The sequence below is a fragment of the Choristoneura fumiferana genome, chromosome 30 (genome assembly GCF_025370935.1).
Source record: "Choristoneura fumiferana chromosome 30, NRCan_CFum_1, whole genome shotgun sequence".
Taxonomy (NCBI): Eukaryota; Metazoa; Arthropoda; class Insecta; order Lepidoptera; family Tortricidae; genus Choristoneura; species Choristoneura fumiferana.
This window is the reverse complement of record NC_133501.1, coordinates 7,753,309-7,780,986: the sequence shown is the minus strand read 5'-3', so window position 1 is coordinate 7,780,986 and position 27,678 is coordinate 7,753,309. Positions and strand designations below refer to the sequence as shown.

Genomic DNA, 27,678 nt, shown 5'->3' with positions numbered 1-27,678 from the left:
AATCGTCTGTACCTTAGTTCATACGCAGTAAATTTCATTTAATTTAATTGTGAATTTTGTGCAACTATGCTCAAAAGACATCTGATGATGATGACATTTCTAACCTTCACTAGTGTATTCCGGGAGTAGCAACAAGTAGCAACCCTAGCACTACACGTGCCGCGTTCGAATGAATACGAATTATGCGATAGACAGAGAAGCATAAAGTAGGCACGATTCTTATGCCTAAACGTCACTTTTGTACTATTACTTATTCTGTGATATAACTACCTAATTTTAGTAATAGATGTTTGTGTATGATGCGAGCTTGAATTATATAATTTTACTATTATTCAAAGAAACCAATAAGATAGCTTTATCTTTTCGTTTTACAGTAAAAGTACAACTAAACATGAAGTAAACAAACCCTGACATAACGAAAATAAAACACACTTTTTGAATAAATTTTACTTACCTCATTTAATTTTAATGACCAAAAATGAATTCACAACCTTTTGTCCACCCAAATCACGGTATCACAGTAATTTTGTATTTAAAAATAATACGTTATAGGTTTGATTTTGGTCACAATGTCGCGATGAAATTTCAAAACGTCAGAGCATCAGAGCCAAAGAAGTTGCGGACGCTAGGTGGCGCTGATATCGTGCACAGAGCCAATATAGGGGGTTTGGCAATCGGATGTAAGGGTTTGAAGGGATGATAGTTAAGGTCATTCTGGACATTTTTGACCACATTTATTATTATTCTAAGTTTCACGGTTTTTTGGATATTGTCATTTTTTTTAAATCACTCCGTTGGCCATTTTTTTTATTTAACACCCTGATTAGCCTGAGTTTTTAAGTGTTTTTTCTTCGCAACACCTTGGTTCTTCAAATAAATTCAAATAATTGCCCACTGATGCTAGACTGATAAAAAAACCTGTGATAAAGGTGCGACCAAACCGCTGCTTAAAATACGCCAACGGTGCGGAATCGCAGTGACTTGCCGTAAACGTCACGACTTTTGTTCGGTACAGACCTGAAGTTGACGACACGTCACTGCGATTCCGTATTTTAAGCAGCGTTGTGGAGAGCATGCGATAAAAACGGTGCGCATACGGTGCGTCACTGCGATTCCGTGCTGTTACCGTTTTGTAAGCAGCGGTTTGGTCGCGCCTTAATTTTGTAATTTTGCGTGACTAAAAAAAAAAGAAAGTAACAGCGATTTTTCGCGTGCAAATTGCTTAATAACCTTCTTATATTTACGGGCTTTCTAATTAATGTGCCATTTAAAAAAGTAAACTAAAAAATTTAATAAAAATTAAGATATTTCATGGATATTTCCAATAAAAGAGGCCTCGATTCCGGCGTCGGGCTTCTTATAGACTCTCGTTAGTAATCCCTTTCTTACGCCCCTTAATACACAATGTACTATAGTATTATTTGTGGTGACGCAGGGTGTGCGTTGTCGGCGTCCCTGGCAGCGTGGCGCGCGCGGTGCGCCCGCCTCGAGGGGGACTGTCGCGTGCTGCAGTGCGCGCTCACCCGCGCGGCGGATACGGCGCACAGGTACGGACGACGCGGGGGGCGGGGGGCAAGAGATGCGCCCGGCGAGAGGGGGACTGTCGCGTGCTGCAGTGCGCGCTCACCCGCGCGGCGGATACGGCGCACAGGTACGGACGACGCGGGGGGCGGGGGCAAGAGATGCGCCCGGCGAGAGGGGACTGTCGCGTGCTGCAGTGCGCGCTCACCCGCGCGGCGGATACGGCGCACAGGTACGGACGACGCGGGGGGCGGGGGGCAAGAGATGCGCCCGGCGAGAGGGGGACTGTCGCGTGCTGCAGTGCGCGCTCACCCGCGCGGCGGATACGGCGCACAGGTACGGACGACGCGGGGGGCGGGGGGCAAGAGATGCGCCCGGGGAGGGGGACTGTCGCGTGCTGCAGTGCGCGCTCACCCGCGCGGCGGATACGGCGCACAGGTACGGACGACGCGGGGGGCGGGGGGCAAGAGATGCGCCCGGCGAGAGGGGGACTGTCGCGTGCTGCAGTGCGCGCTCACCCGCGCGGCGGATACGGCGCACAGGTACGGACGACGCGGGGGGCGGGGGGCAAGAGATGCGCCGGGGAGAGGGGACTGTCGCGTGCTGCAGTGCGCGCTCACCCGCGCGGCGGATACGGCGCACAGGTACGGACGACGCGGGGGCGTGGGGCAAGAGATGCGCCCGGCGAGAGGGGGGTCGGGACGCTCCTGAGCGTTAAGGTGCGGTCACACCCTAGTCGCTCGAAGTTCGTTTCCAGAGATAAATCTGGTCACGTGATCAGTTTTACACTGCTTTTGACTTCGATGGCGAAGGAATGAAATATCAAACGTGAAAACAACTGTTCACTTACTACGTGTATGTACCTTTTATTGTTCATGCTATATAATTATATATATTTTTTGTTTTATTGATGTATTTTGATTGATTTTTAGTTGTATATAAATAAAAAATAAATAAAATAATAATATATAGAAACTTGTTTGTTTGTGGCTGTTTACATCTGATTGCCTTGGTCTTGGACGAAGATTTTACTTTATGCACTAGAGAATAAATAGTCATTTTATGTCGCCTAGATCCAGCATAAACACGAACTTTACCAGCATGAGAACTGAAATATATGTTTGTCCTTTCTGATAGTGGTTCAAATTATAATTGTGTTATTCAGATTGTCGTGCGCGTGCGCGGTGCAGGAGTCCGCCATGGTGTGCGTGTGCGTGGCGCTGCGGGCCGCCGACCGCGCGCTCGAGACGTACGACGTGCTGCTCGCTCTGGCCGAGACAGCGCACGGCACGCACGATGAGGTACATGCTGGACCTACTTTACTTTCATCGAGTAGCTATGTTTCATTTTCTCACACACAAATCACACAAACCCATCTATCACCAACACCACGCTACACTGACGCGTTTCGAACTCAACCAGAGCTCATCTTCAGAGTGACACAACCGTACACCATGCTACCAGTTGTTAGACTAACGAACCACAACCACCGTTTTAAATTGTCACTGTAACTCCCCAAGTACCCACATATATTTTATCAAACAAAACAAAACTACCCACAAATTATTAATAAATTTTAACCGTCCTTCAAAACTACCTTGATTTTTATTTATTTACTGTCAAGGCATGTTTTATTAACTACCATTGCTGAAATTAGATCCAAGCCGTAGCAAGGGAGATGAAACTAAATTTACCTGCTCATTAAAAATAGACCCAATACTGTTGTATCTAATTATTATTATTATTATTTTGCATAAGCTTAGCTATCGTAAGGTCGCGGGTGAGCAGGGAAATTCTTTTAGTTCATTTAAATTGAAAACATCTGGTGCCGCTTTCGGTTCTGATAAAACCACATCCGTTACGTTTCTGGTGTAAAGCTCAAGCAAAGTCAAATGTTTAACTTTGTATCCCAGCGGCAGTCGGCGGAGCTGGTCGCCAAGCAACTCCTGGCCCGGCTGGACGCGGAGCAGACCCTCGCCAGCATCGGGGAGCCGCTGCTGTCGCCCGGACCCTGGCTGCAGCATGACACGCAGTGAGTTGGACGCTAGGGGCGGCAGGGAGATTGCTCAGTTAACTTCCTTTCTTCCTTATGTGTGTGCTTATTTTTGATGACATCTAGGGTTAGACGGTGATTGCATTATTTATTTATTATTTCTTGTTTTTCTTTTGCAAAATGTAGTAGGTTTTAATTCGAGCAAATATGGCTACCCTACTTGCAACAAATACACACGAAGAACAATAAAGAAACCTGGATAGTTTGAAAAATATATATACCAATGTTTACGTGACCATGTGGGGAGGGGGGTAGGATTTTGCTGACTCACCCACATGGGGAAGGCCGGGGCCTTCGGAGTCATTCAAGTATTACGTAAGCAGAATTTTAGTCATTTTTATTTTAGCTTGTTGACGTCAGTGATAGGGTTTGTAAGTAATATTGATAATTAAGATGCGCAGACTACGAATAAATAATAAGTCAGGAATTGCAACTGTGTTAGAAAAATGGCCTGGCGTGTCCTAGCATCACATGCGCAAATCAATCGCTGCTTTTTTTCTGAATTTGAACAAATTCAAAAAATTCAAAATTCAAATGATTTATTCAGTAAATAGGCCGCAATGGGCACTTTTACACGTCATTTTTTTAAACTACCAGCGCTTTCGGAAAGACCATCATTGCCAAGAAGAATGCGCCGCAAGAAACTTGGCAGAAAGTCATTTTTTCATAAATATATAATTACAAATAAAATACTTAAAAACTATATTATACAATTAAAGAAAAAAAAATACAAAAAATAATAATAAAAGAAATACAGGGATGTATGGGGTCCCTTAGTTACAATACTAACCACCAATACCAACCATTCAACAAGCACGTCTGTTTGCAACCTCGAAAATGATTCGCATTTGAATCATAAATAGAGAGCGGATTGGAAGTAGCGATTACAAGTTTAATATGGATATGACTAGTGCGATTGGTTAGATAGATAGATTTTATTTATTAAATATCATGTTGTTTATTGGTCTTACAGTTATCTTATTACTTACAATCTTATAGATAATTAAATTCAATAAACTTATTCTTGCAACAAAGTCTATGTAAAGAAAAATATTTTATTCTAATTAAAGGAGTTTTATGCAGCTCAAACATAATAGATCCTATTATACAATAACTACTTACTTGTACTAGTCTTATCCATATTAAACTTGTAATCGCTACTTCAAATCCGCTCTCTAATCTTAAGTAGTTTTTGTTTAAAGTTTGGCCACTTTTTGTGTGGAATTTGTTCTGGGTTACACTTCCTGACTTATTATTAATTTATTCGTAGTGTGCCGCGCGTTTTGTTCCAAACAGCAAGTCTAGTGCCGGAAGTTACACAGATGTCAATGGTATCGCCGGATATCCGGTATCCGGGCAAACAACAATCCGTTGCATCTCTACTGTTGATGATAAGGGGCTGTTTCACCATCCATTGATTAGTGTTAACTGACGGTTAAATGTGATGCCGTCTCTATTTATTTTATAATTCTTATATTTGTCATGATTTATATATATATATATATATATATATATATATATATATATATAATATATATATATATTTTTTTTTTTTTTTTTTTTTTTTTCCCGCAATAATTACGCGTTCGGTTACGTGGGTGCACACTCACCGGGGTTCAGCTGAAAACCAGCGCTGCAGCTCTGGTTACAGGGCTACGGCACATGCTGAGCTGAGTCCTTTTGGCATCACACTACAGCACAATATCTCTTATTTTCCTCTCTTCTCCTATTTATGTTTTTACTGTGTTTTTGTTGTGATGTAGTGTGTTTTTCTTGTCAATAAATGTTGTGAGTTTGAGTTTGAGTTTGATTTGTTTTGTTGGAATAGACGGAGACGGCATCACATTTAACCGTCTGTTAAGACTGATCAATGGATGGTGAAACCGCCCTTAAAAGTTGTATTGTCCCAGGGCGCGTGCAGAGAGCGAGTGGACGGCGGAGTGCGAGTCTCGCCTGCGGGAGCACGCGGCGCGCCTCAAGAGCGACACCGTGGCGCTCCGGAACCAGGGACACGCGCCTGCGCTGTTCTCCTACCACGGTAACACCATTAGAGAGACAGAGAGGGCACATTCGATACACAGGGAAAAGTACGGCGAACGAACAAGCGGGTTAACTGATGGATAATGATCACCAGTGCACATGAGTAAGGTCAAGGACCTTGTTTAATCCATACTTAATATTATAAATGCCAAAGTGTGTTTGTGTGTTTGTCAGTCTTTCACGCCGTAACGCAGCGACGGATCGACGTGATTTTTGGCATAGAGATAGTTTATGGGCCCGAGAGTGACATAGGCTACTTTTTATCCCGGAAAAATGCACAGTTCCCAATCTGTAGCGTTCTTTTAACCTTTTCGCCGCCACGTCAATTATAAAAGACATAGGTACGCTAGGCTCCCATATTGCAACGCCTAAAATTGAACCTTAACACAATTGAACGAAGGTTGCTTTTGCATTGAAGTAATGGACGTTTATATAGGTCGTCGGCGTGGAACCTGCGGTGCGTATATATGAGTCGTTGGCGTCGATAAGGTTAAACTATTTAGGGTGACACTATTTACCGGCACGTACAATACCGACATGGAAATACCGACACGATATTTTGTGACACCAGTTTGTATGGGCGTGTACACGAAACATCGGGCTGGTATTTCCATGTCGGTATTATCCGTGCCGGTAAATAGTTTCAACGTCTTTTGACAGCTGTCATTCGGCTGTCAGCCGCCATCTTTGCTCTCTCTGCTCCTTAACTATTGCACTGTATTGTGTCGGTTGTGGACTTTTGCACCGTCCGCCTGTTCTTGTGCTGGCTAACACACGTGTATAGGTTAGAATCGCATTTTCTATCGCGTTTACACCCTCAAATCGAACTGAGTTTCTAAATTTTCTGTTGGTGGTGGTTTATAAGTGCTAGGTAAGTGTTTGTGTCAGTCCCGTGATGTCGAGTGTAGGGGATGACGAGCCGCCCGACAGGGGCGGGACTCCTCTGCCCCCAAACTTTTCCGCAGACCTCAATTACGTCCCCCGTGCTACCGTAAAGCCAGGTAGCAAGCGCCCCGCTAATATCCCTTCCGAACCCGATGATGTTAGCAAAAAAACTACGTCGCCAAGCGCCTCTAAACAACACACGTTTGTTCGACCAGGATTCGAGAATGGATCGGACCTAAAGTACTCGGAAAGTGACTCAGGCCCATTCGTAGTGCAGGTTTCATGTGAAATTCAAAACTCGCCCTCACATGTACGCGGTCTTAAAATGGCTCAGACAATTTACAATAGCAAAGTGTCAGGGATAAAGGAGATGAAAAGTGCAGGGAAAAATAAATTAAATATCTATTTTACCTCCGCCCGGGAAGCAAATTTATTCATTGAAAATCCCGTAATAGCTCAACACAACCTAGTAGCAGCAATCCCGAGGTTCCAGGTATCACGCATGGGTGTGGTGCGACAAATTCCATTAGAATGGACTTTGGAAGAGCTAATTGATGCCATTGAATGTCCATCTGGAACAGGTACTGTTATAAAAGCCAGGCGTTTAAATAAAAAAAAGCACATTGATGGTAAACCATCTTGGGACCCAACCCCTACAGTTGTATTAACTTTTCTAGGCCAAAACCTCCCAGAAAAAATATATGTATACAGCATGTCAATTCCAGTTGACAATTACAAGCTCCCTACAATTCAATGCCACAAATGCTGTCGATTTGGCCATGTCAAAGACCAGTGCCGTTCAAACCCAAGGTGTGCCAAATGCGCCCAGAATCATGCAACATCAGATTGTACAGTTCCTGATTCGGATGTGACTTGCCTCTACTGCTCTGGTCCCCACACTGCCACAGACAACAGATGCCCTGAATTCTCCCGGCAAAAGTCAATAAAAACAGTTATGTCGATTGAAAATATAGGTTATGTAGAAGCTGCTAGGAGATTCCGTCCTGTCCGTACTTCATATGCGGACAAAGCCAGACAAAATTTTTCGCCAGACTTCCAACAGACCCCTCACTCCCAAATTGTAGACTCTCAAAGCCCTCCTGGCTCTCCCACTCAGTCATACAAAAAAACGGTCTACATTGAGCGCCGTCCTAGACCCCCCCCCAGCAAATCCTATGATGCACAGGCTCACCAGGCTTTTACATATACTCCAAAATCATCTCTCCCTAACGGCTGTGCTCTGGGATACCATGATAGTCCGGTCCCAAATGACAATTTGGCAGAATTGATCACCAAAATGCTGATAAATCTTCTATCGAAATTCTCGGATATAATACCGTACACTGTTCTAGAAACCCTCCAGGGTCACATAAGCACTGCTATAAGTAAAATTATTCAAGACGGCCAATCACAACCTAATACAATGGAATGCTAGAAACATCAAAAATAAAAAACATGAACTAGCATACCTAATAAACAGGTATAACCCAATCATCTTTGCTATCTCGGAGACCTGGTTGAGGCCTGGAGCTCTCTTCAGAGTTACTGGCTACAGCTGTCTTCGAGATGACCGAGATGATGGTTGGGCAGGTAGTGCCCTTTTAGTAAGAAGGAATTTTCCTTTTTCCCAACTCCCTATTCCTCCTCACTCTCCCGGTTTAAATGTTGTGGCAGTTCGTGCACACAACATTACCATTGTCTCGGTCTACATTCCACATCCAGCTCCCGCCCTTCTGCAAGAACTAACCACTATCCTATCCTCACTTCCCGCCCCATTTATTGTACAGGGTGATTTCAACTGTCGTCACACCATGTGGGGCTCCCATTGTTGTGACCCAGTCTCCACCTACATTCTAGACCTTGCTGATGTAATTAATCTGTGTTTTTTAAATGATGGAACTCCTACCCGCAGAACATCTCCTTTACAAAATCCAAGTGTCCCTGATTTAACTCTCGCATCTCCAAATTTAGTCCATTCCTTATCATGGTCAGTAACTTCCAACTCCCTTGGAAGCGACCACCTCCCTATTGTAATAACGTTATGCAACTCCTCCATCCCCACCCCCCCTAAGCAAGACCCCCTTCTAAAATATAGGCTGCCTGGTGCAGACTGGAGCAAATTTCGAGAAATTTTGAATGATAATATCAGGAATATCCCACCTGTCACTAAGGACAACTTCTTGATCATCTATTCAAACTTTATAGTAGCACTCACATCCGCTGCCGATGATTCCATTCCACTTAAAAACTCTGCCAGGGAGAAAGTCCCCTCCCCGGCCTGGTGGGATGCGGAATGCACAGCTGCCATCAAGGAACGGAAGAAGGCCGAGACTCTCTTTGCAGCAGACCTATCTATAGAGAGGTACCTTGATTTCCAACGCATTTCAGCTCGCACTAAAAGACTACTTAGCAACAAAAAGAAACAGGGATGGCGGTCCTTTTGTGAATCTCTATCCCCTAGGACTCCTTCAACCTTAGTTTGGAGGAAAATTAAGGCGTTCCGATGCTCGCAGAGTGACAACAATGTTAGCTCCAACTCTGTCTCTTGGCTTGACGACTTTGTGGCGAAACTGGCTCCTCCCTTTGTCCCATCCCAGGATGGCATCGGGAAGTACTCTTCCTCTTCATCTCCATCTGACAGAATGAGTGAGCCTTTTAGCTATGAAGAACTATGTTGCGCCCTTGACCACCTTCAAGACTCCGCTCCAGGTTTAGATGGCATCCCATACTCTTTCTTAACCCAATCTCCCAATAGTGCCAAACAGCTATTCCTCCAAATTTTAAATGAAATTTACTTGTCAGGGAAGGTACCGGAGGAGTGGAAAGTTCAAATTGTAATCCCTCTTTTAAAGGCAAACAAGGATCCCGCTGATCCGAATTCCCACAGGCCTATTGCTCTCTCCTGCGTACCTGCCAAAATTATGGAGCATCTGATTAAAAACAGACTGGAATGGTTCGTAGAAACCTTCAACAAATTGTCCAGTACTCAATTTGGGTTCCGAAAGGGTATGGGAACCATGGATAGCCTAAGTGTATTTACTTCGGACGTCAGAATCGCTTTTTCCCGTGGTGAGCATGTGGTTGGCGTTTTCTTGGATGTTAAAGCAGCTTATGATAATGTAGATCTTCCCTTACTCAGGCAGAAAATGCTCAATCTGAGTATTCCGGCGAGGACCATTAACATCATAAGCAATTTGCTTATGGGTCGCTCTATCCTTGTCCGCTGTAATGGAGTGCTAACCTCACCCTACTTCGTGTGGAAGGGACTTCCACAAGGTTCAGTCCTTAGCCCTCTCCTTTACAGTTTATATACTGCTGATCTCGACACCTCTGTCAATTGCTTCTGCAAAATACTCCAATATGCGGATGACATAGCTCTATACACGTCTTCAAAATCGGTAACCGAAGCTTCTAATTCCCTGAACTCTGCTCTTTACTACTTGGACACGTGGCTCGGCGATCACGGCCTCTCTCTGTCTCCAGACAAAAGCAGTGTCGTCGTTTTCACCCGTAAAAGGGCCGTGCCTGAAACAAACATCCAGGTTAACGATCATCCTATTGCGAACCAGGAGAAAGTAAAATTTTTGGGAATAATTTTAGACTCGAAACTGACGGGAATCGACCACCTCAATTACGTCAGCCAAAAAGCAGAAAAAAACATAAACATCCTGCGTGCGTTATCTGGAGTCAGGTGGGGCTCTCACCCGTACAGCCAGAAGCTACTCTACAACGCCATCATTAGGAGCCACTTTGACTACGGATGCTTCCTTCTGGAGCCCTGTAGCAAATTGGCGCTGTCTAAATTGGATAAGATTCAGGCTAGATGCCTGAGGATAATCACGGGCGCAATGAAATCCTCTCCAACTAAAGCCCTGCAAGTGGAATGTTTGGATCCTCCTTATCACCTCCGAAGACAATACCTAGCTGATCGTTTTTTGTCCAAAACCCTTCAGACATCCTCCCATCCCCTACTTCCTATAATAGAGTCCCTCACACAGTATGTCTCCACCTCACCTTATTGGACCCATAAAGTGAAGCCACTCCTAGTTAACAGCTTCCAAAAAATACAAGCCCTTCCTGTTTCACTCTTCCAAAACTATAGAAACCCCCTATTTGAAACAGACTATGATAGCCTAATTTTCCAACCAACTGTCCTTCTCAGCCTCGGCATTCATAAAAAACAACCTAATGCTGACAGTTTCTTCAATAGGGTGATAGGAGAAAACTGGTCTGACTATCTTATCATATTTACCGATGCTTCAAGACTATCAGAAGGCGGCCCTGTGGGTGCTGCTGTGTGGATACCAAAATATAAAATAATTTTAAATTTTAAGCTTCCTCCTGGCAATTCTGTATTTTCTGGTGAAGCAGTGGCCTTGCTTGAAGCCATTCTTTTTGCCCACTCACATAAAATCTCAAAATCGCTCATACTCACAGACTCCTTAAGCTGCTTGCAGGACATTGTCAAGCGGCCATTCCATGCTAAAGACAACTTCTGCATTACTTTACTAATTAAAGAAATCCTACACAAATCTCACCTCGAAAGCCTAGATATAGTACTGGCCTGGATCCCTGGTCACTGTGGCATAAAAGGCAACGAGACTGCGGATATGTGTGCTAAAGAGGCCATCGAATTAGGCTGTGATAAGTATAAGAAGTGCTTCCCACGCGACGTAAGAGCTCTCGCATTACCACAAATGCGTGATACATGGAACTCCTGCTGGCAAACTACTCGAATTTGTGTTGGTAAACATTACGGGAAACTCCAACCTGATCTGCCCACAAAGCCGTGGTTCTTTAAAACAAAATCGATTCCCAAAAATATCACATCCACTATCATTCGCCTTCGTCTCGGACATGTATGCACACCAGTCTTCCTCGCCAAAATACGGGTTCGAGACCACTCCATATGTGAATGCGGCATGGACGAGGGCACCCTCGAACACATGTTCTTCCATTGCTCCAAAATTGTTACCCCCCTATATGACCTCCTCCCTCCTGATATCCCTCGCCCTATCAATTTAAATTTCCTCCTTGCGATAGCGCACACTCCTCTTATAACTGTATTATGTAAATTTATAAAAATTAACAAACTATTTTTGTAGGTAGTTTAACAAAATTTATGTTTGTGTTGTCTTATTCTAGATTCTCATCCGAGTACCGCACGCCGAAGCTACCGTACAACGGCTAACCGATAGTGTCTTTTCCAACCTCGACATTGGCGGAATCATCGATAGTATCGATGGAGCTATACTTCTAAGAATTGAATTGAATTGTGTCGGTTGTGAAATAAAAGATCTAAAAAGTATAAAAACAACAGTTTTTATTAAAATACCAAACAGTAATGACTTTTTCTTTTTTTATAGCACGCCACAAAACAGTACAAAAAATTTATAAGACACATAAATTCAGGGTAGACAACAGGCGGTCTTATCGCTTAAAAGACTACCAGACACACACACATTCTCTATAGTCATAAATAAGTAATGTTTCTTTTTTAGATGTTGAAGAAGACGAATTACCAAAGTCGGTGGGCAGCGCCAGCATGGCTGAAATGGAGGCGGCTGTGATGATGCAGGTAGGTGTTACTGCAGTGCTCTTTAACTTGTACACGGGGTCCCCGAAGGGGTCGCGAAATCTCTTTCGGAAGTATAGGGTGATTTCGGGGTTGAGAAGCAAAAAATGATCATTTAACATAGTTTCATCAAAGGATCACAATAAGGTACGACTAAAGGTTGCCTTAGTTTCGTCAGCAACAACAAAAAAAACACAAATTGGAATAATTGGAAATTATGGTCATCCTACTTTGTTTTCACGTTGATTGACTTTTATGTTATGTGACATTATTACTTATAATTTATTAAGTACTCTAGTAAAGACGGTTAGTTTTCAAAGAAGTTGGAGTTTTAAAAGTAGAGTAACCTTAATTTTAAGTTAAAAACATTTTTATTGAAATAATAAAATAACTGGTCCTTTGACTGATTCCCTGTGTACTTATTTAGCTGACTTTTTTGTTATTTATTTAAATTTGTGTAACTTTACATGTTTTTTTTTATTAACTAAATAATTATGTAAAGGCTGATCAGAATTATAAAAAACCTCGTCATATTGCGGAAAACCAATAGAACTAATTTCTTGCACTGGTAACACTTAATTCAAATGTCATCTGTCTATTGCTGTCAAAGTTTAACGTTGTTTGCGCGTGGTATTTTAAAGTGTTATTTTGACAAATTAAATTAATGTAGATCGTTCATCCACCATTACGTCTCATATTTCGTTTTCTAGATTTTTTTTACCGTACAACGGCAAAACCTACTAGACACTGGCAAAATTGTCCTCCAATGGACAGAGCCATATTTTTCTAAAAAAACAACAAAGTGTTATTTTGTGTTTTTGTGCGTTTAAATGCAGAAGATTATCCATAGCCTTGGAAGGAAAGTAATTCACAATGTATAAAAGTATTTGTCATAGAAAAAGTCTGAAGAATTAGAAAATACTCCCTTAAATAACATCACCGACACCGTTGTCAATATGACTGGTAGGTACCGTATAGTAAGAGTAAAGAATGTTGCAATATAAAACGTAGAAGTGCTGCCCTCGCGTCCGGGTTTATAAATTTCAATTGTTATTAAATAACTATAAGACATCAGTGTAATTAAAGCTGAACAGTTAACATCGCAATCAGTTACTGAATTACATGATACAGGTATTGATTAGCCTCTATAAGGTTGGTGTTATGTGGCGTGTTGTTCCCAGGAAGTGCTGGCGGCGCGCGAGGCGGCGGCGGCGCGGCGGCGGCGGCGGGCGCGGGCGGCACGCAGCGCCCGCCCGACCAGGGGCCCCCGCTCAAGGTACGTGCTCTATGGAACGAAGCTGTATTTACTTGTGCAAAGGTTTCCACCAGAGATGTCGCGAGGAATGTGTTAGTTCTGAACCAATGAGGGCTATCGTTTTTTGTCTTTGTAGATGGCGCCACTGTTGCGTGAGGTTTTTAAGTGGCTTTCAAAGTCTGTTATTACGGGCGTGAAAACAAAGTTTAGATTAAAATCATATTTAAAACCCCTTTAAACCGTGCCATAAAAATATCGAGCAACCACAGTGTTGCGTAGTCCCGTTTTGTTCGGAAAAATAGGGAGGACAAAAGTTTCCGAAAGTCAAAACTGTCTCAAAACACAGACATTTATTGCCCCGTAACGCATATTTGCCATAATTAATTTCAGGTATTGTAAAATATTCACAAAATTATTCTAATTATAAACCCAAAAACTAAGAGATTTGACATTTCGGAGACCTCACGCTACACTAGCACCTCGAGCGGCGAATTCATGCGCGATAGCCCTCATAGCAACGCTTTATTTACCTATCCTCGCACAGCACATCTCTGGTGGTCGTTCTTTTGAGAAAATAAAATGTTGAGCGGAGCGAGGCGAGGGGCGAGGTAGGTAGGGAGGTTTTTTTTTATCTCTGTGTATCTGTTTTCTGTATCGCTTACTATGTCTGGTGTACAATAAAGAGTCTTTGTATTGTATTGTATTGTAAATGAAGCACATTCCTCGCATCGCATCCTCGCACATCTTTCGTGTAAATGCAGCCTTAGTATTTTATATTTTTGGGTTTCGTTGTCCTCATATTGTACGAAAAATATAGCACAGAAGTCAATGATATTCATTATATTTTAATAATAATAATAAATCTTTATTTCGCATAAGTAAGGATTAGGTACAGACATGTTCATGCTAAGATGAAAGAAAAATAATAAATTAAAAGTAAAATACTAATGCGAAAAAGGAGTCCACTCAGCACTTGTCGGGTCACTAAAGGTGGTTTTCTATGCCTAAGGTTTTTTAGATTTTTTGTAAAAATGCTTTATTAGTCTGTAATTCTCGTGCAAAGTTGACATCTTTTTTTGGCGACTTTTGTGCTCCTGTAATTCTGATATTACACATTTATATGAAAATCTGAAAAACCACAGGCGTTGATAATTACGTCTAGCTTTCCGGTGGCGAATGCACTAGTCCCAAAACGCACTATTAGTCAATACACTCTAATTTCGAAAGCCCCTCTTCTCATAAGAAACTAGGCCCAAAACACCATATTTCCAAAAAGGCTCATTCTCGATTTACACGAGAACCATTGAGAACTAGTCCCAAAATACACCTTTCCCAAAATACCCCAAATTGTGTTCACCTGTAGGTGGCGTAATACTTCATTCTCATAATGCATAGTTCTCAAAACACTCTAGTTCCAAAATAACCTAATTTTTTTTCTTTTATTTTCGAATGACTCTTTGAAATTGCTTTCAAAATTTCATCCATACTTACAAAATTTCATCTATTTCTGTTGCCTAGTTTTCAAATGAGACCGGGACTACGTTTGTATGGAGAATGGAACGAAGAGACTTCTCTTAATTATTATTTGTTTTCAGAGCGAGTCGACGCGCAGCCGCCGCCGGCGCGAGCGGCACTGGCTGGAGACGCAGGCCTCCGAGACGGACCTTTAACACATATCTAATCCACATACACACTATATAACGTTAGTATGTTGATGCGGTAATCAATGGAAATGCGGGGTTTAGTACCCCTTCTTGTGTGATAACAGGAAACGCCTTGTTTATTTGTGCAAGCTGTTACAAAAAACAATACGGTATTCGACAACGACTCAATTTGCCAAATCGCTTATATTATTATGAAAATATAGAGATACAGACTATGTTTTGCGAAGTAAAAGTACTTCGGTTTAAAAATGAATTTATAGTGATTTTTTGAAAATCTATGTCTGTGCAGTATGGCGCTACTCGCGTGTGTCCTCACGTGCTGTTTCTTTCTCTGTCTAATCTTGAATTTCAAATCTTTATATTATAACTCTACATAAAGGTAGCTTGAATTTTTTTTTTTCGTTCTTATACCACGCATTGACATGCTTTAAATTATAATAGTACATTGTGTCTTAAGGGCGGTAAATAAGGAATTACGAACGAGAGTCTATTAGAAACTTTAATGAGTCGATGTTCGTAATTCTAGTACCGCCCGTGCGACATACAATGTTTTTCATCACATTTGCGAGTAAAATTTTATATTTTCAAAAGAAAAAATATAATTCTTCCAAATATTGGTGATATCTTAGGCAGCGCTCTTGGCAGCTTGGCAAAATAGTTCAATACCGTATGGGCATTAATTAAAATGCAAGATGATTCTATTCTGGAGAAGAGAAAAATATCCTGGAAAAATTCTGCGACACTGCATCGCGATCTATTAATACCCACGTCCAAAAAAAAAAGAGTTAAAAACTACCACGCTTAGTAGTAATTTTGCGTGTGGTGGCAACGTTGAAATATAAACGTCAAATTTGAATGATGCATGTGAATGGAGCTATCAATTATCTTCATATCGTAGGTCATTAAAAATGACTTTTTAATACAAATACGTCTTACCTAAATAAATATATTTGACATCTTAAAAACATCACAATTAGAAGTAGTACAAATTAAAGTCTGCGAGACTAAAATCATTGTAAAAATCATATCCCAAATATTAACTATTTCTGTACTAATGCTCGTAGCTTTGTCTTTATATTCCGAACATTTTGAAGGAAAACATATAAAACCATGTTTAACAGCATGATAGCTTCATAAATCCTAAATTTGAAATTTTGTAGGTCTAAATAAAACTCTCTAAAACGTAAACGTTGTAATGAGAAAAAAATATATTTATACCACCACTTTAAAAAATAAAAAACGGAAAAAGAAATCTAGTTTTTTTTCCGTAACTAAGATGTTGAATGACGTAAAGTACTTGAATGAAAGCAAAAGTCGAGAGAAAGCCAGTTTGTACAATAATCGCAAAATATCAGAAAATTGCATTTAACCACTGTCAGTCTAACGTAGTTGTTCATAAGAGTCATATTGTATAATCACGCGAAAAAAACAGATTTGTGAAAAAATAGGCTTGAATAATAAAACTATATTGTATACCAGTGTGTATGTACAAGCCCTACTATTTTGAAAGAAAACTAAAAGTTATTTGATACCAACACAAAAATAACTTAAAACACAGTAAAACACCTGAAATGGTTTTGTAGAGCGTAATATTACTAAAATAAGAATAAAGCCCCATTGACTTGTAAGAAAGATCGTGCAAGTTGTATTACATTGCGGCGCGATTGATCACGTCAATATCGTTTACTGTACAGTCTGACGATGTAAAGCAATTTTCACGATATTTATTGCAGATTTAAACTGGGCTTTAAAGTAATGTCAAAGGCTCGTTACCCTGTGTCATAAGCAGGATCAGCAATAGCCTATTCACTCTGGCCTTGAATAGCCTTAATAACAAGTGTTTGTTTATGACATCACGGGCAGTGAGTGTTTGACATCAGTGTATTAACAAAGTATCTCCAAAAGAATGGTGTCATATAATTATATTTTTGATCAATTAAATGTAGTTATGTATAGAGTACTAATGTAAAAATCTTCCTTCTACTTATATAGGTGTATTTTTTTAGATTTAAAATCAGATCGTAGGAGCTTACTGAAAATAAGACGAACAGTTCTAAAATTATGACACATCTGCAAACACTCAAGGTATAACAGTTCTTTTTTTATTCGTCACTTAGTAGCCTATATTTGTAGTTTTCACATGATGAGCTATGATACAACAAAATATATGATCGAATAACCATAAAGAGGTTAACTTTATTTGTTTGTATGCGGTATATTATCTGAAACTAATTCTGGAAGAGATCCCTTTTTTTTTTCAAAAACCAACCGGTGATGGACCCTTACCCTACCGGTGGTAGTTTTTTTTTTGACATTCATAAGTGCTTGTTATAGCCTGGATTGAATAAGGATATTTTGACTTTGACTTTGACTTATCACCTGAGGAAAAGTGTAAATGAGGTCAAAGGTGTATCTCAATGGTTCAGTAGCAGGATTGCTATTAACTGTTATACTGGTTTTTTATCCCACTAATATTATAAATGCGATAGTTTGTAAGTCTTTTAGTTTGTTTGTTTGTTAATTCACCAAGTCTAAACCGTTGAACTGATTTACATGAAATTCGGTATACATATAGTTTGATTCCCGGGGAAGGACGTTGGATAGTTTCATCCAGGAAAATTGCAAGTTCCCGCGGGATAGCGATAGAGGTTAACCTCGTAAGGCCCAACGTCCTAAATTTAAGACATATGTCAAAGCTAATGTCAAACTGCATTAATTGACATTAAGCTTCAAATTCTAATGATCAAAATTGGACGTCGGCCTTACGAGGATAAACGAATTCTCCGCGGACGGAGTCGCAGGCAACAGCTAGTTGGTAAATTAATGTGAGTTACTTTTTGAGTGTAAACTTTATCCGGCACGCAGAAGTCGCGAGCAACTCGTGTTATTAAATTTTTAGTGAGCTCCTAGCATATTTCAACGTTACTAATTACTAGTATGTTACTAACAAAAAAGGCTTGCTTTACATATTATTGTCTATATCGTTAAAAGTTATAGCTTCATATTATAAATTATTAACGTATTGGAATAAAAAAATATATAAATAATACCGCGTATAAAAGTGACATTTGACGTTGAGATACCGCTATTCTGACAAAAAATTAAAACGGAAAAATAAGAAACTTAATTTTTTTTCTACGAATTTTTTGTTGTTCGATGATTTTGTGTAATAAATATAATAGTTCCGTTCCAAATAGAGTGACCCACTCATTTAATTCCTATATGTTTTTGCAAATTTTATGCATGTCTTTAGAAATAAGCATATAACATTTACAAAACAAATAATTAATCTTATTTCCAATGAATGAAGTTTTAAGTGTCACTTTTATACACTGGTGTTATAATATCGGCCATTGTAATTACATTTGTGTCTATTTTATATCCAATTGAAGAAAAGATTTTTGTAAATGTTGCAGCCAATGACATTATCAATATAAACTTGATTTTGGTATTTATCTTTATTTATTCAGGAAACACTATCATTTTAATGCAGAAAAGCAACTTTCACTATGTTCTTAATATAATAACAAATAGCTCACGAAACGCAAAATAATTGCATTGTGCATCTTACCACAATTTTTTTTTATTAGACACGCCAACAGTACATGAACAAGACATTAAATTTTATGTGAATTATAAAGTTATAGCCCCCACTCATGCACTAATAACAGGCATGCAACAGCATTGATCATGTTTGGGGAAATACACTAAAAATATATTAGATCTTATGAAGCTTCTCTTCTTAACAATTGGAAATAAAATAATGCAAATATAATAAACCGTTAAGCTTGAGGCATCTGTAAATGTGTGCAAATGTATAAATGTAATTAGTGTGTACAGTAAGGTCGGTGCTAGCCCGTCAGTGCGCGAGACGTTATCAGAATAAATGCTATTACCTTATTTATTATGTTTTACTACCCAACATCTACCCTTTGTATGAAGTCCCTTTTGTTGTTATGACTGCGGATAAGTGAGGAAAAATCGTCGTGTATAGCCGAGAGATGCGGGTTCGAATTCCGCCCAGTGCACCCGCACTTCGCACTATGCAGTGCCGGTTTTAGCACTTCCAGCGCCCTGGGCGAGATTTCTACGAAGCCCCCAACTTTTGGGAATTTTCTAGAAAGTATAGGCTTCAGGCGCTCCTTTAAATCCGGCGCCCTGGACCCTATAAAGAAATAGAAATGGTTTAGCTTCTTACGCCTGTCCAGTCAAATTTGAAATTATAATATGAGTCGTGATCTGTGATAGAAGGCTACACACGCCGCTATTGGATAAAAAAACTAAATCGACACTGCAAATGAACTGGAAACTATTACACGTAGTATAATTTGGGCTAAGTGCATTTTCTAAAACCGTCCAATTATTGATTTAAAAAAAAACGAAAACTATTGGTAGTTTTTTTATTTAATTGCTGACAACATCCTTATTTGGAAACGTCACTTTGACAACAAGGTACGTTTAAGCAGGCACTTTTACTCTTAAAAATTGTCGTTGTGGCATTGTAATCATTATTGCAGCTGGATAGAGTTTAAAATCATTTGGAAAATTTTAATGTGTACTTAACTCCATTAGCATATACCATAGTTTTTCGTAAAGTAATTCTGCTTCAGCTGCAATTATTTACGTTTTTCCTTCATTGATTTTATTAAAATGGGTTTCTTGAGTTAAAAGTGTTAAAGCGCGTGCAATATGGCATCTATTAAGCTAGAATTGGGGGCGGAGGAGCTGCTCGCTTGCCGGATATGTTTGGCTACAGACACTACATTGTTCGGTATTCATGATTACAGATTGGATGAGATTTATGTCGAAGTGTTAGGAACAACGGTCAGTAATTTTACATTTCTTTATATAGTACTAGGCTTCGCACGTGTAAACCATTAAATCGGCAGTTGAATTGAAATTCCCGGATTATACTCAATTTCTATGGAAATTCCTAAAGATTACATTTATTTTATCCGGATCCCGTAGGAATATCAGCATAAAAAGTATTCTGTGTTATTTCAGACGTCCAGCTATCTAAATACTAAATTTCATCCAAATCCGCCCTGCTGATTTACTGTGAAGGAATAACAAATACACTCACAGTTACAAACTTTTGATTTTATAATATTACTAGCTTTTGCCCGCGACTTCGTCCGCGTGGAATAGTATCTTTGGAAAGTATTTAATTTATTTAGGGTACCTAATCTGCCAATAATAGCACATAGAAACTTCTACGGTTTACTGAAAATAACCTATTTTAATACATTGCTTTATATCTAAACTAAATTTTTTTGTTTCTTTGGTAAAATATAAGTATTCTACCCTACCAACACAAAAGGACTAATTCTTCATAGTGAGCTCTTGACATCTTACGTCCTGTATTGTAAGTTAGGAGGGTAGATTATAATTAAGACGGCATTCTTACTAAGCATTGCTACACATATTTCTATACTTATAGTAAATTTGTTTGGAATTCCTTACGAACTTTCATCCCCATATTTTCAAGTAGGTATGAAAAATGTCGAAATTTGAAAAGAGCCGGAACAAATGTTTTTTAGGGTTCCGTACCTCAAAAGGAAAAAATTGAACTCTTATAGGATGACTTTGCTGTCCGTCCATCCGTCTGTCTGTCAAGACCCTTTATCCCGTAAATGTGCGGAGTATTTATCGAGTTCAAATTAAAACCCTAAACTTAAAAAAAGTTATAGGGTACTTTCGGCTGTCCTAGAAACTTGAAATTTTGTATAAAGGAAGCTCTTATAGCAAATTTTATTCCCTTTATAGCAAAATAAGTAAGAAAAATCTGAAAATCATAATTGTTCATGTCTGACTATATATGTTAATAAGCCATGTAAAATGACCCCACATTGCGTACATTTTGCTTATGAGCTTGGCTCTGCTAACACTTGATATTCATAAATACCTATGCACGGAACCCTTGACGCGCGAGTTCGAGTCGATTTTAACCGGTTTTAAGAAGAAGAATTTAAAAAACGCTCGAACAATTATTTATCTCTTATCACGTGCCCAAATACCAAGTTTCATAAAGAAACATCGATTTATCTTCGATAATGACGACCTTCCATATGAGCTTTCATCCCTATTTCATCCCCTCACAGGTCGAATTTTCAAAAAAGCTAAAAGACATACCGACTTATTTCTTATTAAGTGCCTAAATGCCAAGTTTCATGGTTTTATTTCCAACAGCGACGAACTTCCACCATATAAACTTTCACCCCCTATTTCAACCCCTTAAAGCCTTTTTTTCGCGATAAAAGATAGCCTATGTTCTTTCCCATGGTCTATTCTATCTCTGTACCCAATTTCATCCAAATCGGTTCAGCGGTTTTTGCGTGAAAGCGTAACAGACAGACAGACAGACAGACAGAGTTACTTTCGCATTTATAATATTAGTATGGATTAGCCTGTATCAATATCTGCCACAACTTGCGGCTACAAAAGAATGGAGAAAACTATTTTCCTATATTGTATAATATAATTTGGCTCAAAAGACGTACCATCCAAGAACTGAAGACATGCTTCTAGTTTCTATGTATTGTCTTGTATAAAGAAAGAAAGAAAGAAAGAAAATACATTTATTCACAACACAAGACACAACAATAGTATTAAGTACAAATAGACAACACGTAGGAAAGTATGAGTAATTGCGCCTCGCTGGAGGGCACACTCTGAAACGCGAGTAACTGGAACAGCACATCTGATCATAGTCCTTTGTTCGGACTGACAGCAGATTACTGGAAAAAAAAATTGTATACCATTTGGGTAGATATGAAGTTGAGAAAGAAAGCAGTCAATAGTATCGTACCAGCATAGTGTGTGATAGTTTCAGATAATTAAGTTTTTATATCTGTTTATTTAAACCCTCTCATTCCAAGAGGAGGCCTGTGCCCCAGCAGTGGGACGTTTATAAGTTGTGATGATGATTCAGTGGCGGCCTTACCCGTTGCAAGGCTCCGTGCGGCAGGTCTTTGCAAGGCCCTTTGTCCTTCGTGAAAAGTATGTGATGCGAAAATAGTAAAAAAAAAATGCTTGGGTTGTTGCGTGAGGCCCCGGGCGACCTGTTGGCCACACCCTAAGGCCACTGATGATGATGATGTTTTTATATGCAGATAAAATGTTATCGCATCTGCGTAGTGCAGCCTTTCTCAAAGTGGACGCTGGAGGCCTAGAGGGGGGCGGTAAGGGGCCTACAAAATAACTGAAATAAGTTTGGGAACCTCTGGCGTAGTGTGTGACGCTTTACACCGAGCACTGTTGGCCTGTTGTCGGCAGTTGTCAGTGTGGGACGGGCTGCCGCAGCACGTGTGCAGCTTCTGCCGCGCGCTGCTGCTGAAGAGTCTGCAGCTGCGGCGCCGCTGCCGGACTGCCGAGACGCTGCTCAAGCAGTCGCTGCACACACACTACGTATGTTACAAATAAAAACGACCCTTTGTTTCGCATATTAAGCCAATTTGAATTAGGAATATTAATTTATGCAGAATAATATAGACCCAAATTAAATTCAGATTAAAATTATTAGTAAAAGAACTAGGGTCGGTGAAGGCAGAAACCAATGGGGATCAACAAAAAATCACGTTTGTCGTATGGGAGCCCTTCTTAAATATTTATTTTATTCTGTTTTTAGTATTTGTTGTTGTAGCGGCCACAGTTATAAATAATCTGTCAAAATTTCAACTGTCTAACTATCACGGTTCATGAGATACAGCCTGGCGACAGACGGACAGATGGATGGACAGCAAAGTCTTAGTAATAGGGTTAATAGGGTGCTTGAGCTTTAGGGTTCCCCTGCAGACCTTAATGGGAGAATTATTTATTTTTAAATTTATGACGGTGGAAGTAGGGCATGGATACCGGTATTCGGTATTACCGAAAAACCGGGATACCGGTCATTTTTTCCCCTTTTTTAATACCGGTATTAAATATCTACAAAACCGGTTTTTCGGTATTTTGACTTTGTGTTTAAAATAGTAATAATCGACTTTAATTTCAAACAAGCAAGCACTTTTAATAACTTTTGTCTTCAGACTTATGGCTTTTGAAGTTACTTACCTCTTAATCTACTTTCAAATTTAAAATTTACCGCGCACAAGTTTGCTTTGTTTATTTGTAGTGTAAGCTTTCTCGAAGTTGGACCTACCTAACTGGACCGTTTGTCCCAGGTATACATAGCCGTCAACAACTTCGAGCGCAGAGCCCCCGACTATTGCGGGAGTTGGGACAACATGGACATTAGTTAGACATGACTTTCGTCTTGCCCATGTTCATTTTTAGGCCAACTCGGTCGGAAACTGCTGAGGTCTGCGAGCATAGCACTGAGGTCCTCAATGGTCTCAGCCATGACTACAATATCGTCGGCGAATCGAAGGCGAGTGAAGTACCCGCCATTCATGTTGATGCCTCGTCCTTTCCAGTCCAGAACCTTAAAAGCATCCTCCAATGCAGCGGTGAACAGTTTCGGAGAGATCACATCTCCTTGTCTGACTCCCCGCTGCAGAGGAATAGGCTTCGTGCTCTGGTCATTTAGTCGGACGGACATAGTGGCGTTTTTGTACAGACACTTCAACACTTCGATATACCGGTAGTCAAGTTGGCACCGCTGGAGAGCCTGCAACACTCGTAGTCCACAAATGCAAGGCAAAGGGGGAGGTTATACCCTTCGGTCTTCTGTATAACCTGCCGCAACGTACATGTGGTCTACGATACTATAGCCTTTTCGGAAGCCGGCTTGTTAGGGAGGCTGGAAATCGTGAAACCTGCTTGCGAGACGATTTGTGATGACCCTGGAAAACAGCTTGTAAACATGGCTCAGAAGTGAGATGGGTCTATAATTCTTCAGCAATGTGTTATCACCTTTTTTGAAGATGAGCACCACCACTGTCTTCTGTTCCATGCTTTCGGCGTTCTCCCTTGGTGGAGGACGGAACTAAACGGCGTCTGGCGGTCCTTAAGGACTGGTTTACCACCCTCCTTCAGGAGTTCGGCTGTAATTTCATCGTCACTCGGGGCTTTGTCATTCTTAAGCTGTTTGAGGGCCATACTAATCTCGTACAGGCTGACGTCCGGGATGTCTTCGTGATAGTGTCGGGTTAATCTAGCGCTCGGGTCTTTAGCTAGATTTTCGACGGGTGTTCGGGTTGTCGTGTCGCTATCCATAAATCCTCTCGACTTCCCCCAACAGCTCAGGTTTGGATGAAATGATTCTGCCGAATGATTCTGCCGTCGTCGGTCTTCAACTTCATTAACCGGCTTTGACTAACAGACAGATCCCTGGTAAACACCTTAGAGCCTCTGTTACGCTTAATAGCCTCTTCAATGCTTTTGGTATTAAATCGGCGTACATCGCGCTTCAGAGACTTTGAGATCTGCCTGCCTATTGAACTGCCGATACCGACAAGCGTCACCAGAGGACTGTAGCAGCATCTCACGCCTCACCTCCATGAGCCTAAGGCCAGAGCGCGAGAGCCTATTGGTTATAGTACGGCGGGTTTTGAAGAAGTTAGACCCGACCGTATGGACAGCTTCCACAAACCCGTCGTTGTAATCGTCCACGTCGCCACACAGGCATTCGAAACGGTTTTGAAGTTTGAGCTGAAAGCTCTCGGGGTTTTGGAGCTGAGCAGGTTCCGGGCGGAGCGTAGATTTCATCAGTACCTTCAAAACCTTTCAAGCTTGAACTGGATATTTAATGAGCCTCGTACAAGCAAAAGATATTATGCGAAAATTTGGTTGGGAACTAATAATCGGCGAAACAATTTTCACCGAAAAATTAGAGAAACCCATATTAGTATTAGTTAACAATTAACAACTTCAGTTTTTTATTTTAATACTTGCTCATTAAAAGGGAAGTTTATTAAATCTTGCTTTTCATTTATATTGGTTATATTTCAACAAAACAACAGACTTATACAGAAAGAAAGAAAAATAAGGGGAAAATACGGAAAATACCGAAAAAATACCGAAATACCGGGATACCGGTTTTCAAAATTTGAATACCGGAATAATACCGGTATCGCCATCAAACCCAATACCGCATAGCCCTAGGTGGAAGCATTCTACACTTCGACTGAACGTAGATATAGTTTAGATATAGTTAGTGTTTAGTATTGTAACTAAGGGACCCCATACATCCCTGTATTTTTATTATTATTATTTTTTGTATTTTTTTTTCTTTAATTCTATAATATAGTTTTTAAGTATTTAAAAAAAAAAAGACTATAGAAAACAAACTCGTACAAGTTTTTTTTTTATTTGTTCAAATACATCTTTATTTATCTTTGTTGTATCTGTAGACGAGCTGTCGGTAGGCCTCCAACAAGATGGAGCGACGGCCTGTTTAAGATCGCGGGATCGCGTTGGATGCGGTAAGCACAAGACCGGTCTGAGTGGAGAGTCTTGGGGAGGCCTATGTCCAGCAGTGGACGTCTTTCGGCTGACATGATGATGATGATGATGATCTTTATTGTTTGATAAACGGAGTTGTGTAAGAATACATAAATAATTCAATTCCATTTCTATTTTTTACAGATAACTACAGATTACATACGAACCATAGATAGAGTTTCCAACAAGCTATCCCTCCGACTTACAATCACCAAGATTGACAGAGACACTGATGACAAAACTGACACTTTCGATAAAATTGACACTTTCGATAAAATTGACACTTTCGATAAAACTGACACATTTCATAAGACAGACACTTTGGACAAACTTGGCGCGATTGACATTGACAAACTTGACATTGACAGCGACAATGACTCACAGCTTTTATCAGAATTTTGCGAACCAGAAATTTATGTCAATGATGTCAAATTCGCAGAAGTAATCGCAACTGACATTGACATCAAATGCGAACCTATGACTCTACGCAAAAGATCGAAAAGTGTCAAGAAGGTGAAAAGAAAAAAAGAGGTGAAAAGCAAAAAACTAGAAAGTAAAAGAATTAAGAACGAAGAAGACATTAAAGAGAGTAAGAAATATACGAGGAAAAAGAAAGGGTTCAAATGGTTCTTTAGTACAGAAGAAGATTATATTAAGTTCGAGAATAAATACAACATTAGAGTGGTGAAGTTGAATGAGGAGGAGCAAAGGAGAGAGATGGAGTGTCGGAAAGAGACAGATAACTACAGGCACGCCCATGTGCGTTGCGAGAAGTGCTGCAAGGGTTTCCTCTCGATGATCACTTTTGAGAATCACAACAAGATACATGAGCCGGTAAGGTTTCACCTTGTTTAATGAATAAATATCTGGGTGACCGAGCTCCGCTCGTGCTAAACTTCGGTACCAAGCGTTTTCCCAGAGTTAAGACCAAGCTAGATCGATTTGTCATCCCCGATAACCCCTACATACCAAATTTCATCGAAATCATTGGAGCCGTTTCCGAGATCCCTTAAATATGTATATACAAGAATTGCTCCTTTAATCTGTCATCTCCCAGGATAACAGGATCAAAGGAATTTGGGCACAAATTTGTGCCTCTGGGAGAGGACAGGTTAAAGGTATTAGATAGATAGATTGATGAACTGAAAACAATTAATTTGCTCATTCGCTACCTTACGATAACTACATAAGTCTATGCAACAAACGCGTGTTCATGCACCTCCGCTGTAACACACACATCGCATAAACCTAACTATCACCCACTACACTGACGCGTTTCGAACTCAACCAGTGTTCATCATCAGAGCAACAACCGCTCACCATGCTACCAGATATTAAACTAACGAACCAAAACAAATATGTTATAGAAAATACCCAATTAGCCACTGTTGACGACGCGCTCACACGGACCTACCCTTTTTTATTTAATGTTATTTTTTCCAAATTTGAGGGTGAATTTTCTTCATTCACTGTTAGAGGTCGATTGCTATGACCTGTCAGTCTGCACGCATCTCGCGACTAGATCGCATGTCTTTTCTGTATCAAATTAGTGTTAAAAGGTTCTATGTGTACTCATTAAAACTGTGCATATTAAAATAAACAGCGTGTTCGTTTTGACAAGGTGTGTTTTTACTGAAGAGAACCCAGTTGCCTACAGCCACTTTATTTATAATATTATAGTAGGATAAGCCTGGATTACACTGTAGCTTTTCATTGCCTGTCTAATGCACAGAGCACGGGTGCGAACGAGTGCGCGCTATGCTTCTCTCGCTACAAGTTCCCGACGCATCTCCGCCAGCACATGGTGGAGAGTCACTCCCACAAGTACATCTGCAAGATCTGCGACCAGGTCATACGGAGGCGGTGAGTGGAATAGATAACACATCAGAAATGAACATAACACATCGTACCATCACTAATAATACCAACACTTATACAACCTTTGAGCAACGCGGGCTTCCTACGGAAGGGAGTAGCCATTCGCCGCATTCCCCTCTGTCAAAGTACAAGCCCAACTGGGCATACGAAATTTATAAAACAAGGCGCGCTCGGATTTCGAACTAGACCGAATCGAGTCGCGCGAGTGAACGCTGCAGTGCTAAAAATGGCGAATTGTTCAGTTTTCTGCTGTAAAAAGAGACTGGAACATCGAGCTTGCAAAAAGATTTACATTTCACATTTGAGTAAATTGTTATCGTATTGTTGCTATTTTAGTTATTTATGTGGCTGGTGCATAATGAGAGGCATTAAAGTACGAGTGTGGTTTTATGAAACGAGCCGAAGGCTAGTTTCATAATAAGAT

The 27,678-nt window shown here is 40.4% G+C and overlaps 2 protein-coding genes and 1 long non-coding RNA gene across 4 annotated transcripts in view; 2 read left to right on the top strand and 1 right to left on the bottom strand.

Annotated features, from left to right (window-relative positions):
- The window catches only part of LOC141444715 (uncharacterized), a 61,126-nt gene extending 44,113 nt beyond the window's left edge, over positions 1–17,013 (top strand). Inside the window, 7 exon segments of the mRNA XM_074110320.1 lie at positions 1,436–1,547; positions 2,687–2,822; positions 3,435–3,553; positions 5,485–5,612; positions 12,001–12,077; positions 13,256–13,350; positions 14,925–17,013. Coding sequence (XP_073966421.1) covers positions 1,436–1,547; positions 2,687–2,822; positions 3,435–3,553; positions 5,485–5,612; positions 12,001–12,077; positions 13,256–13,350; positions 14,925–15,030 — 773 coding nt within the window. The 3' untranslated portion in view covers positions 15,031–17,013.
- A 91-nt stretch (positions 17,014–17,104) lies between these two features.
- Positions 17,105–18,889, bottom strand: LOC141444761 (uncharacterized). The gene is made up of 2 exons (XR_012453206.1): positions 17,373–18,889; positions 17,105–17,274 (listed from the first exon to the last, which is right to left on the bottom strand). It is a non-coding gene; the product is annotated as an uncharacterized lncRNA (long non-coding RNA).
- A 693-nt stretch (positions 18,890–19,582) lies between these two features.
- LOC141444713 (uncharacterized) overlaps positions 19,583–27,678 on the top strand; it is a 28,721-nt gene continuing 20,625 nt past the window's right edge. For both annotated transcript variants that reach the window (XM_074110317.1, XM_074110316.1), the window contains exons 1-4: positions 19,583–19,817; positions 22,269–22,400; positions 25,521–26,210; positions 27,109–27,239. In XM_074110317.1, coding sequence (XP_073966418.1) covers positions 19,683–19,817; positions 22,269–22,400; positions 25,521–26,210; positions 27,109–27,239 — 1,088 coding nt within the window. In that variant the 5' untranslated portion in view covers positions 19,583–19,682. The remainder of the gene's footprint in view (positions 19,818–22,268; positions 22,401–25,520; positions 26,211–27,108; positions 27,240–27,678) is intronic.